This window comes from Manis javanica, chromosome 3, assembly GCF_040802235.1.
Source record: "Manis javanica isolate MJ-LG chromosome 3, MJ_LKY, whole genome shotgun sequence".
NCBI classification, from domain to species: Eukaryota; Metazoa; Chordata; class Mammalia; order Pholidota; family Manidae; genus Manis; species Manis javanica.
In genome coordinates, this window is record NC_133158.1 from 39,084,626 (window position 1) to 39,097,546 (window position 12,921).

The 12,921-nt window shown below is 52.5% G+C and overlaps 1 protein-coding gene across 10 annotated transcripts in view; it reads right to left on the minus strand.

The window, feature by feature from the left end:
* PCNT (pericentrin) overlaps positions 1 to 12,921 on the minus strand; it is a 127,185-nt gene that overhangs the window by 95,086 nt on the left and 19,178 nt on the right. For all 10 annotated transcript variants that reach the window (XM_073231174.1, XM_073231172.1, XM_073231170.1 and 7 more), the window contains 8 exons: positions 12,281 to 12,515; positions 10,513 to 10,568; positions 9,256 to 9,430; positions 8,210 to 8,340; positions 6,815 to 6,926; positions 5,051 to 5,294; positions 4,494 to 4,578; positions 827 to 1,296 (listed from right to left, as the gene is read on the minus strand). In XM_073231174.1, the coding sequence (XP_073087275.1) occupies positions 827 to 1,296; positions 4,494 to 4,578; positions 5,051 to 5,294; positions 6,815 to 6,926; positions 8,210 to 8,340; positions 9,256 to 9,430; positions 10,513 to 10,568; positions 12,281 to 12,515 (1,508 nt within the window). The remainder of the gene's footprint in view (positions 1 to 826; positions 1,297 to 4,493; positions 4,579 to 5,050; positions 5,295 to 6,814; positions 6,927 to 8,209; positions 8,341 to 9,255; positions 9,431 to 10,512; positions 10,569 to 12,280; positions 12,516 to 12,921) is intronic.

A 12,921-nucleotide genomic window follows, 5' to 3' on the forward strand; every position in this document is an offset into this window, starting at 1 on the left:
AAATGGAAGCAACCTAAGTGTCCATCAGTAGATGAATGGATAAAGAAGATGTGGTACATATACACAATGGAATATTATTCAGCCATAAGAAGAAAACAAATCCTACAGTTGCAACAACATGGATGGGGCTAGAGGGTATTATGCTCAGTGAAATAAGCCAAGCGGAGAAAGACAAATACCAAATGATTTCACTCATCTGTGGAGCATAAGAACAAAGCAAAACTGAAGGAACGAAACAGCAGCAGACTCACAGAACCCAAGAATGGACTAACAGTTACCAAAGGGAAAGGGACTGGGGAGGATGGGTGGGAAGGGAGAGATAACGGGGAAAACGGGGCATTACAATTAGCATGTATAGTGTTGGGGGGCATGGGGAGGGCTGTACAACACAGAGAAGACAAGTACTGATCCTATAGCATCTTACTACACTGATGGACAGTGACTATAATGGGGTTTGTGGGGGGACTTGGTGATAGGGGGAGTCTAGTAACCACAATGTTGCTTATGTAAGTGTATATTAATGATACAAAAAAAAAAAGATGATTCATAGTCATGTCCATCACAGGGATGACCGCCAGAGGGTGCAAATGCCATCTACACCAGGATATCTGGCTACAGGATGCAGCTTCGCTGTCACTGTTCTGGGATGGACACCAAGGGCTCAGAGCACGGTTCGTCACCTTTGGCTCTGCTGCCTGGCAGGCTACTGAGAACCCAGCACACATCTTCCCAGGGGACTGGCCTCTCTCCTCTGAAGTGGGAGGCTCACCTAGGAACCTGGCAGGTGCCTCAATACGTAACACATCGCTGCAGGAAGATCACCCACCTGCTCTGGGCCAGCATCAGCTGGAGGGCACAGTCCTCCTTCAGGTGGAGCACAGTGAGCTCCCGGTCATGGTGGGCAGAGGCCAGACCACCCCCCGGCTCCCGGCCACAGTGACTGCACTGAGGGGACTCGTCCCCAGCCAGCCCGAGCTCTAGCTGCCTCAGGCGGCCCTGCTGCTCCTTCAGGGACCCCTCCAGGTCCAGAATCTGGGCTGCCTGCCGATCCTGAAGTTGCCTCATTTCGGTTTCTCGAAGCTCGAACCTGTTTACTATTGACTCTTTCTCAGACTCAGCCTGTTCCCTCAGGTCGCGCAGCATCAGGGTCAGTTTCTCTTCAGCTTCTCTCTTGGAGGCCTCACTTGTAGCTTTCCACTCTGCTTCTCTTTCCCTGAATTCTTCTTTCATTAGCTGTATCTTCTCCTTAGCTTTCTTCAGTTCTTCCTGGTGATCTTCAACTAAATCATGTTTTACCTGGAGAAAACACGAATTCATTGAAGAGGGAAGAAATTAAAGGGACAGATTATTGGCAGAAATGACTCGAATCCAGCTCGGCAGGCAGGAAAACTCCCAGGACATAGGGGCATCATGCCAAGCGGAGCGGTGGGAGACCTCTCGTGCTGATGGGGACAGAAGGAGCTGAGCACGAGCAGGTGCAACTATTCGCCCAAGTGAAATGCATCCATTCTGGCACCTACAGCAACTGTTATCTCTGGAGTTGGCAGCCTAGACAGGAATTAACTGAACACATACACAAGTGGAGCAAAAACAGGGGTGGGGGGCTTTCTTTGTTGTGCCAAGAGCAGCAATAGGGGGAAATCAGACACATTACAGGTCTTCCATTGAGGGAAGGCCAACTGCCCCAGGGAGAGCAGAGCCATCATCACAAGGGGAAGAGAAGCCCAAGAGAGGGTAGCAAACAGGGCAATGGTTTCAAGCCTCTGCACACATTATATCCCAGGATAAACAGGGAACTTGAGCAAAAGGATGATGAACCAACACATACTTTAAAAGGTATCTTGTGAAAAGGGAGATGAATCTGAAAGTTAAAGATAAACAAAGTTCCTGATTTTCAAAAAAGGGAAGAAAGTAAATACACTACTGAACATCATCAAAGAGAAACAAAAGAGAAACAATTCCATTCACAGTTGCCTCAAAAAGAATAAAATACTTAGGAATAAACCTAACCAAGGAAGTGAACGACCTATACCCTGAAAACTACAAGACACTCATGAGAGAAATCAAAGATACCAATAAATGGAAATACATCCTGTGCTCATGGATAGGAAGAATACTGTCAAAACAGCCATTCTGTCTAAAGCAATCTACAGATTGAATACAATCACTAGCAAAATACCAACAGTATTCTTCAACAAACTAGACCAAAATAGTTCTAAAATTCATATGGAACCACAAAAGACCCCGAATAGCCAAAGCAATCCTGAGAAAGAAGAATAAAGCTGGGCGGATTATGCTCCCTGACTTCAAGATCTACTACAAAGCCACAGTAATCAAAACAACTTGGTACTGGCACAAGAACAGACCCACAGATCAATGGAACAGAATAGAGAGCCCAGACATGGTCATATATATGGTCATATATGGTCAATTAATATACGATAAAGGAGCCATGGATATATAGTGGGGAAATGACAGCCTCTTCAACAGCTGGTGTTGGCAAAACTGGAGAACTACATGTAAGAGAATGAAACTAGATTATTGTCTAACTCAATACACAAAAGTAGACTAAAAATAGAAATACAATTTGACCCAGGAATTTCACTCCTAGGAATTTACCCAAAGAAGACAACGTAAGATAAATTCTAGCTGAAATAAGCAGGCAAAGAGAGGCAACAAAGGGCCAGGTAATTTATTTAAATACCCCCGGGTGAGGTTCTATGGCCTTCTTGTCACAGGCCAGAGAAGTCACACCCGGTTGGGGAGGTGGGGGGCTTATAAGGGATTAGGAGGGGGAGGAGTGGGCAAGCTACCGTAGGGGGTGTGGAGAGGTATGATTGGCTAAAGGTGACATAATAGTCAACTAGAAACTTTTTTTCCTTCCAAGAGAGAGGAGGCTGACATCTGGGTCTTAGTTGGCACATCAGGATGGAATTCAGGGAGAGCTGTCCCCTTTTCATATATGGCACAGACTTTGGGGTCTGGTCTGTTCTCCCCCTATGGCATCTCTCTGTTCTGTTTGCATGTCCTTGTTTTTCCTTTCTCCAGCCTAACAGACAAGATCTCAGATTCAAAAAGACATATGCACCCCTATGTTTATCACAGCACTATTTACAATAGCGAAGATATGGAAGCAACCTACGTGTCCATCAGTAGATGAATCTATAAAGAAGACATGGTATACAGACACAGTGGAATATTATTCAGTCATAAAAAGAAAACAAATCCTACCATTTGCAACAACATGGATGGAGCTAGAGGGTATTATGCTCAGTGAAATAAGCCAGGCAGAGAAAGACAAATACCAAATGATTTCACTCATTTGTTGAGTATAACAATGAAGTAAAACTGAAGGAACAAAACAGCAGGAGGCCCACAGACTCCAAGAAGGGACTAGTGGTTACCAAAGGGAAGGGGTTGGGGAGGGTGGTTGGGGAGGTAGGGAGAAGGGGATTAAGGGGCATTATAATTAGCACACACAATATAGGTAGGTTATGGGGAAGGCAGTACAGCATGGAGAAGACAAGTAGTGACGGTATAGTGTCTTACTATGCTGATGCACAGGGACTGCAATGGTGGGGGAGGGAGGAGGACATGAGAATATGGGTAAATGTTGTGCATGTGAAACCTTCATAAGAGTGTATATCAATGATACTTCAATTTAAAAAAATATTCCAAGCTTAAAAAAAAATAGCATGGAGGGTCCTCAAAAATCTAAAAATAGAAATACCCTATGATCCAGCAATTCCACTTCTTGGTATTTTTCTAAAGAAAATGGAAATGCTAATTTGAAAATACACTAAGCCTCCACATTCACTGCAGCACTACCACAACAGCCCAGATATGGAAGCAAACCTCTGGTCTGTTTTACAAGTTCTATGGTCTTTTATGGTTTTACACTCCACACTGTGGCCTGGCGGTATGTTACAGCTAGAAGAGTGCTCCCATGGATGGACAAACGGATGAAGAAACGGTGGTGCATATATATCATATAAGCACATTTAGTAGACTATTACTCAGGCATAAGAAAGAAATGAAATCTTGTGATGTGCAGCACTGCGGATGGCCCCTGAGGGCCCTGTGCTAAGTGCAGTAAGTCAGACAAAGACAAATGCCATACGACCTCACTCATATGTGGAATCTACAAAGAACTGAGCTCACAGATAAGCTGGTGGTTGCTGGAGGCAGGGCATGTAGGCTGGGTGAGATGGGCGAAGGGGGTCAAAAGGTACAAACTTCCAGTGATAAAGACATAAGTCCTGAGGATGTATCCACAGCATGGTTGCTACAGTGAATAACGCTGCATATTTGAAAGCCGTTAACAGAGATCTTAAAAGTCCTCTTCATGGGAGAAAGCCATAACTATGGATGGTGATGGATGTTAACTCGACTCCCTGTGGTCATTTCACAACACACACGTCACATCATGTTATACACCTGAATCTAATGTCATGTGTCATTTATGTCTCAATTTTAGGAAAGCTGGCCCACACCTCATGTTGCTCCAGAAGGTTCAGTCTACCCAGGTGGCCCGTTCTTCCTCTCTCAGATGATTCTTCTAAAAATCCACGGGATGAACTAAGAGAGAAGATATGTTTTAAAACTTCACACATGGCCCTTTTCCACAGAGACCCACTGTCCCTGAGGGTCAACGGCATAAAGGATACTTTCCTACTCTTTTCACCACCCTCCCATGCCTGCACTGAGGTCTGGATGCCTGCGGCCAAGTGAGCCACGTCTGTGACAGCAGAGCAGGTGCTGAACTCAACTCAACTCAGCCGAGTGTCACAGCCACAGGGTCACCAAGGTGATGTGGGACCCTGATAGCTCATGCCCACCACTGCCCACACACTGCCGTCTGTGGCCTGTTGCACACATCAGATTCAGCTCCTAGCTTTAATGTCTTTTTTGAGGCCCCAAAATAAGGCATGTTTCCGAAACAAAGGGCTATTAGACTCCCCTGGCATGAAATGACAAACGAAACTCGATTTCAGTCCTGCTCGAGGTGCCACACTTCAGAGCCGTATTTAAATGACACAGCTTCCTTTACCAGCTTCCCGCAGGTTCCAGGAGACAGTCTTCCTTCATCTCCCGCAGCCGCTGCTGTAGGAGAGTCACATCTTCCTGGTAATTTTCTTCAGCATCCCTCAACTTCTCCTCAAAGCAAAGTCTCAGCTGCTCCAGCTGGGACTCATGCTCAGCTTTCTCCCGTCGCTGCTGCTGCTCAAAGTCTTGCTTTAGCTGTTCTAATTCTTCCACGTGAGACACTCGAGCCAGGAGCTGCTCATGTAACTCTTTAAAAAATGAAATTATGCAACCATCTTAAAATGAACACTAAGGAAAACTCAGGAGATAGTTAAGACCCTGAAGTGTGATAAAGGAGCAGGACCCTAAAAAGGGTCCCTAACCCCAGAATCTGTGAAGGGGAAGCAAGACCTCTTGTGCCTCGCACAATGCGGCACACGCTATGTGGCACAGGGGCCTTATTCAGGGTGATGACCATGGCGGCCTCAGCAAACCCCACAAGTCTCTTCAAAGCAGGTAGCTTTCTCAGGCTGGTGGTAGAATTAAGAAGATTGGAAGCCTGAGTAGCCCTCCGTATGCTGCTGGCAGCCCTGAAGATGGCGGGCAGCAGGGCAGGGAGTGTGGGTGGCACAAGGAAACAGGCCCCAGTCCTACAGCCACACAGACTGGATTCTGCCACTGCCTGAGGAGCCAAGCCCTGGCCGAAAGCCCCACCACACCGTCTCAGACTTTACCCACATGTCTGTGAGCTGTTACACGTTGTGGTTTTAAGCCATGAAGGCCATGACATTTTGTTAACAGTTACACACGCCATAAAAGAACCTGTCCCCATCACTATCTTAATCAAGACAACACTGCCAGCTGGTCTGCAAAAATTAATGATTAATTAGCTTTCCAATAATGTGGACATAAACAGATCACTATCCCAGAGATTTCAAAGTTCCCTGGAAGGGTCCTCAAATGCCAGAGCGAGGACTCTAGTGGAACACTCAGGAGCTGGCACGCCTGAGTGCATGCATGAGGCCATCCTGCAGGGGAGTCCACCAGCTTGCCCAAGGCCTCCATTAGCACACAGCCCGAGAAAACACAAGGGCTGAGCTCCAGGGAGGGGGCAGGGAAGGCGACATGCAGCATACGGGCATGTTTCTGGTCCTCTCTGTAGCTCTGCTCTTTATCCAAATGACATTTGCCAGGGAGGCAGTCACCCATTCAGAGGCCCTGTCTGGAGACTGGCAGGAGAAACCACATGTCTGCCTGCCAACAGTGCTGCCTGCAAGCAGAGAAGGCTCTGACTGGGGTCCTGTCGGGGGGACCCAAGTAAGCTCCCCTCTCCACAGGTGGCCACGTGGCTAGGGCCTGTAGCCTTAGGCCTCCCCCTCACCCTTCAAAGCACAGCTTGGGCCACAGGAGCCTGACAGCACCTGCCAGGTGAGCTCTCGGGATCTTTGAGGTCATGGCAAAACACACCCGTGTCCCCACAGCTCCCAGCACATGTGAGCCACAGCTCCCAGCACATGTGAGCACTGCTGTGAGCTTTGTTTACTTGACACCTGCAAAGAGCCCCTGTTAGCGAGAGGATGGACATCCGTTTCTGCAGCCATTACTCAACTAACTTGCCTAAGGATGGAACTAAGGCTCTCCACCACCAAACATTTCTATCTTAAAACTACATGTCAATCTTCAGGGGAATTTCCAAAATCACTTTTTTGTGCTTGCTACCGTTGTTAAACTCTAGTTTGGGGTTTTGATAGCTTCAGAGGGTCTGAATTTTCACCCTGAAATTCCTCACCACTCAGCTCTTGTCTGCTCGTTCTCGTGGACTCGAGCTGGGACCACAGGCGCCTGATTTCTCCTTGGGACTGAGCCTTCAGCTCCTCGTATGATGCCTGCAGGTTCTCTAACTGGGAAAGGAAGGCGACAAGGTGAGACATGACTGCACCTGCACCCGAGGACAGTGCTCACATGCACAGAAAGCCTCTGCTGGGCATGAGGCGAACACAAGGGAGAGAAAGCCTGAACCCCAAATCCAGGGGAACCAGCTGTGGTGGCGCCAGAGGAAAGGCCTGTGCTGCCCAACAAGCTGCTACCTGGCCTCAGTCCTTGGGGCCCTGTGTGTCTACAAACTACCTGCTCGAGCCCATAGCCTGTTCCCGGAAGACATCTATTTTTTTCTCATAAACAAGGACAGGAACTTCCTCTGTTGTCCTAAACACATATCCCTCTAACTGTGGGGGCAGTGACGGGAACTCACAAAACACACCACTGGCCCCTGCCAGGCCTCCCTCACGCCCAGCACCCGTCAATCCTGTGGTGGGGTTCAGGTTCTGTTCCACGTGGAGGTGACAGGCCCTTCCGTTCACCTCTGTTCACAGCCCTCCCTCACCCCTCGTGGGGTAGGTTTCAGTTTTCTCCACTGTTTATGGTCAACTGGCTTGGGAAGCAGCTACTTCAGGGTGAATGGGCTTGCATACCAAACATGGGCCAGTTCCGGCCTGCCCCCACCTACCACTCTGAGCAGCTCCCCAACTCAGAGGGCTCGAAGCCTGTCAGTCACAAAGCGGGGGGGTAAAAGCACTGGGCCAAGGGCAGGGATGAGTGCCCCAGCTGTCTGCAGCCAAACGGATGGCCCTTCAAGCCTCTCCCATCCAGCCAGAGCAGAGGCGCCCTACCACCATCTCTTTCCGACTGGGAGGGCACAACCGGCCGCCAGGACTGCCGAGGGCCGCAAGGCAGCACACACACTGTCCTCACATCTGTGGGCCAGGCACCACCACAGCCGACTCCACCTGGAACCCACCTGTGGGCGCTGCTTGCTTCTTGGGTTTAGAGATAAAGCACCTGCGGTCTGAGTGAGATGGGGCCACCTCTCCCACATCCTGAGACGCAGTGTTTCACTGGAAAGAGTCTGAATTCTTAAGCAGCAGAAATGCCTGTTTACGGCTCTAGGGCTGGGGAATAGGGCCTCACACCTAAAATGTGTGGATAAGCCTGATGGGACACTGGAACCCAGCACTGTTTCTACGCAAGACTGGGCAGAACTGTTAACCCCACAGACTCCAAAGCCTTACACTTTCATTTCCCACTCAACCAAGCAGGAGAGTCTCAGGGGGCAAAGACAACCCCAGCTCAAGTCTTCTAAGATGGCCCCCCCGCCCCGTCATCAAATACATGTGCTTTTGCCCACCTCTAGCTGCTTCTCTCTGAACTTCAACTCTAGGTCATCCACTTGCTGGCCATGCTCAGTCTGTAGGTCCTCATGCAAATGCAACTTGCACACAGCTGCTTCCTGTGGGGCCTCCAGCGCCTTCGGGGAAGCTGAGAGCAGCACAGACCGTACTGGTTGTGGCCCCAAAAGGGACGCCTGCAGCGCGCTCAGTGGACAGCAACAGGGCCGCAGAGCAGCACCTCCCAAGGGCGGGCCCAGCTGCTCCGGCACCTGGCACACCCAGCCCCCTGCCCTCCTGGTACCTACGCCCTGCCCACCGCCCACCCAGCACCCAGCCCCCCAAGCACCCTGCCCTCCTGGCAACTGGCCCTCCCGGCACCCAGCCCCTGGTCCCCCTGGCATCCTGCCCTCCTGGTACCCAGCCCCCTGCCCTCCTGGCAACGAGCACTCCCAACCCCCTGCCGTCCTGGTACCTAACCCCTGACCACTCAGGACCCAACCCCTAACATCCCTGGCCCCCTGCCCTTCTGGTACCTGGCACCCCCAGCCCCCCGCTGCCCCAGCACTCAGCCCCCCAGGCACCCTGCCCTCCCGGCACCCAGCCTTTCTGCAACTGGCCCTCCCGGCACCCAGCTCTCCCAGCACCCAGCCCCCCTGGCATCCTGCCCTCCTGGCACCCTGCCCTCCCCCAGCACTCAGCCCTCCTTGGCCAGGCTGGCCAGCAGTCTCCTGATAGTGGGAATTGCTGTGTCACAGGCAGCCCAAGATGAGAAGTGAACAGCTGTGGTGCTGCTTCTGGTAGCAATTAGCAAGGGAGCATGGAAACATTGCTGAAGCAAGGGTTTCAGGAAGACTTAGGGCGCCTGACAGCCTGTGATAGACAGGCAGACCAAGGCTGACAGGCCCACACCTCCATCCCCTGTGGGTGTCACACACTCAGCTGAGTTTAAACACACCGGAAATTCATGTTCAGTCATAAATCTGGTGAAATCACACACCACTCATTCTAGTGTTGACAGGAAAAACAGCTTCTGCAAGCTTGCTCGTTTTAATTAGATACTCACACTCAGCCTGATTTCTGGCTTGAAGAGTATTCTCCAACTCAGCTTTCTGCTCTGCCAGCCCTCTCTTCCACTGGCTTTGTAAATTCTCCAGTTCTGACTGATGCTTTTCCAACAGTTCTTTGCGTAGGTTTTCTAAGCAAACCTCTTTCTCAGATTCCCAGTTTTGCTTCAAGGTCTGATTTAAATAAGGAAAAAGGAGACTATAGCCCTTAGCTGATTATCAATATGTGTTTAAAAAATATAATTGCACATTCAAAAACCAGGACTGGGCAGTTGACCCCATCCAGTGAGCCAGTTCGGCCACCCAGCCTGCCCACATCTGGAGCTATGAGGGCAGAAGCAGAAGACAAGGCCCACTTGCCCAGCACGGCACAGGCACACGGCCCCATGAGATGCAGGGGATGCCTCCCAGGCTGCTGCCTGACCCCTGCTGGGGCCAGATGCCATCCTAACACCCAGAGCCCCCACTGTGAGTGCAGGGGCAGGGGTTGGGCATGAGATGTCTGCCACCAGCTGCCTGACCAACACAGCCAGGACACTGATGCCCATATACCCTAACACCGACAATGTCCCGACCTCACCACCCACATCCCCTCGCGTCACTCACTCCTCTGCTGTCACTGCCACCAAGGGCCCTTCTATAGACACAGACTTGATAAAGGGACTGGTCATGAGGACCTCAAGTGCCAGGGAGACACCTCCTTAGAAAAGAACGAGTTCTGTGATGCCTTAAAAGAGAACTCACTCCCCCAAAATGGGAGTGTGAGGTGGGAGCAGCAGGACAATTACAGGACAAGCTGCTGTGGTCAGCATGACAACTGGAGCCGACGGAAGCCCTCAGGGCAGACACTGCATGGACGCTTGGCTGTCTGGGGCCTGCGGGCACACCCTCCACCCTACTACCCCTTGCCCCTCTCTGCTTCCCTGGGGCACACCATGCATTTTGCTGAATGGCCATGGTCCACCTCCCTGTGCTGGGCTGTCCACCTGGCAGAGGCTTGTACAAGAGGCCAAGCACAGGGAGGTCCTGAGGTTTCACTCAGAAACCAGACTTTGTGGGATGGGAGAGCGCTGTTATGCTGACAAACTGCACCAATGAAGGATCACAACACAACACCCTCCCCATCAGCACACTCAGGGAAAGCTGGGGTGGGACTTCGAGTCAGGGGGAGAGGCTTTCCTGTGGGGGCCGCGGGACGTGGAGGGGTGGGGGGGAAAGGAAAACGGCACTCAGAGCAGCACTCTGGCCACACACACCTCGACCATCTGCACGTTTTTCTCCACTTCTGACCGCAACTTCTCCTTCAGCTCGGCTACAAGAGACATCAAAAGTGGTACAATCCCTGAGCTCCAGACTTTTCCGCCATCCGACCACCCAGGAGGGAGGGCTCCCCTCCCAGCACCTGCTGGCTGCTCCCAGAGCAAGCGCTGACCTTAATGGGCAACAGGACATGTCTGTGAGGGAGCAAGTATCTAGTTCAAGTAACAGATCGGATCTGTCCTCAGCCAGGGTAGCCAGATTTTCAGCCAGCACACCGTGAAGGCCAAGGCCAGAGCGGGCTGCACAGGCCCCAAAGACCCCAACCCCATCACCCCTGGCCACGAGGGCCTCGGCCTGCCTGTGCCAGATGCCAGGCCAGTGACTGGCTGGAAGACAGGCGAATCAGGGCACATGGAGATGCTCTAGGTATTCACAGCTCCCCATCCCAAGGGGGAAGAGACTCCAGGTGCTGAGGCTCACACCTGGGGAATCTGGGCACCAGGGAGAGGTGCCAGGGGCCTGGGAAGGTGCCAAGGTGGATGGGGGGAGGCAATACCAGGTGACAGCTACCCTACACGTGCACAGTGAGGGTGGCCTCAGAAAGGTCAGAATTCAGGCAAAGGGCCAGACGCCACTTTTGAGGGCAGGTCCCGTCCTGGCCACAGGGGCCCAGCCCTCAGCAGAGCCTCACAGAAGGTAGGGCAGGTGTGGCCTCTCGGTGGACCTGTTTCCAGGGGTGCATGTGGAGAAAACAGCATTGAAAGGGGACTAAGGCAAGTGTGTTTTCAGTTTTAAAAAATACACAAAAATGGGGAGACATAAAACTGTCCACCCATATTTGCCTGAACTGACATAAAAAAGCACAGGAAGGCACTGCAAGCCCTAAGAAGACCAGCTCCCTCTCGGGCTGGGGGGCCCTGAGAGAAAGCCCTGGCACCTCCAGGGCTGGGCGCACTGCTTGCAGACAGTCTCACCCAGCGGGCAGAGCGTAGGCACTCACACCGGCAGGGCAAAGGGCGTGCAGTTCCTTTTCAGGGTGGTGACTGATGTCTACATGACTCTGGGTGCATTAAGCCCCCAGAGAGCTCGTGGTAATTGGGCCACTGTGTGATGTGGATCACAGACCCACAGAGCTATTGCTTGAAAACACACATTCACAAAAAGCAGCACCTACTTTACCCAAAAATGTACAAGAAAGCACTAAAATGAGAACATAAAAATCCATTTAGACATGAATAAAGAGCTCGGTCTAGGCAGGAGAATCATCCTATTAAGAGGCAGATGGGCAGCCCCCAGGAGCGCCGTGGCCCCACTGGGCACAAAAGAAGGAGTGGGGGCTTGGGGGCCTGGAGGCTTGTTGAGACCAGGAGCGTCTTGTTTGGTCTCGACAAAGCCAGGCCACGACCAGAGTCCTCTCAAAGACATGGACGAAACCTCCAGCACTGGGCAAACCACCTCTGACAGCATCGTTTCAGAGACTGACACGACCACTGGGCACTGCACAAGGCAGGGGGCACAGAGCACAAGGGCATGCAGGGCCCCACAGGGCAGGATGCACAGCTGCCCACCTGCAGACAGACAGCTCCCCAGAGCATGGTGGGCGTCCATGTGTGGGACTCTGAGCAACCCCACCACGTACCATGATGCCTGTGGCATGGAGCCTGCTTGCTGGTGGGCACCTCAGCCAGGAGCAGCCCACGTCCCCAAACGCAAGAGCAGGCTCTGTAGCCGGTTCCCACGAGGCCTGCCCCGCCACGCACGCACCTGTCTCCTGGCTGCATCGGTGTGCCACCTCCTCCCTGGCGAGCTCCAGTTCCCGCCGCTGCCGGCTGCGCAGCAGAGCCAGCTCCTGGGCGTGCCGGCCACGCAGCAGCTCCCGCAGCTCTGTCAGGGCTGCCTCCTTCTCCCTCTGCAGGTTGGCCTGTGTCAGCTCCAGCTGTGCTGCATGTGCGTCGCTCAGACTCAGGCGCAGCGCCTCCAGCTCCAGGGAGGACACCGGCTGTGGGGGTGGGACACAGTTCCCACAGGCACCAGCGTCCAGGTGCCCGTGACTGCCAGTGGCTGCCCTGGCTCCATGCACGCTGCTCCCATGGCCTCCTGCTCTCCGCAGGACCCCAGTGCTTCCTGCAACCCCCAGGCTCAGCCCAGCAACTCCCTGGCCACCCACACCAGCCCACCCAATCCTGCCTCCAGTCCCTCGGCCCCCCATCCTCTTCATTGCTCCTCGAGCACACAGGGTGGCCTCCAACCTTCCTCCCAGGCAGGGCCCACACCCAGGGGCCCATCAAGGCTGGGGGATGTTTCAAGACCCCCAGGAAGAAATATGGGATGACCAGGAGCTCTCGGACAGACAGTCAGGACCAAAGAGGCTGTGACAGGTGGCCAGACAGTGGCCAGCGACAGCT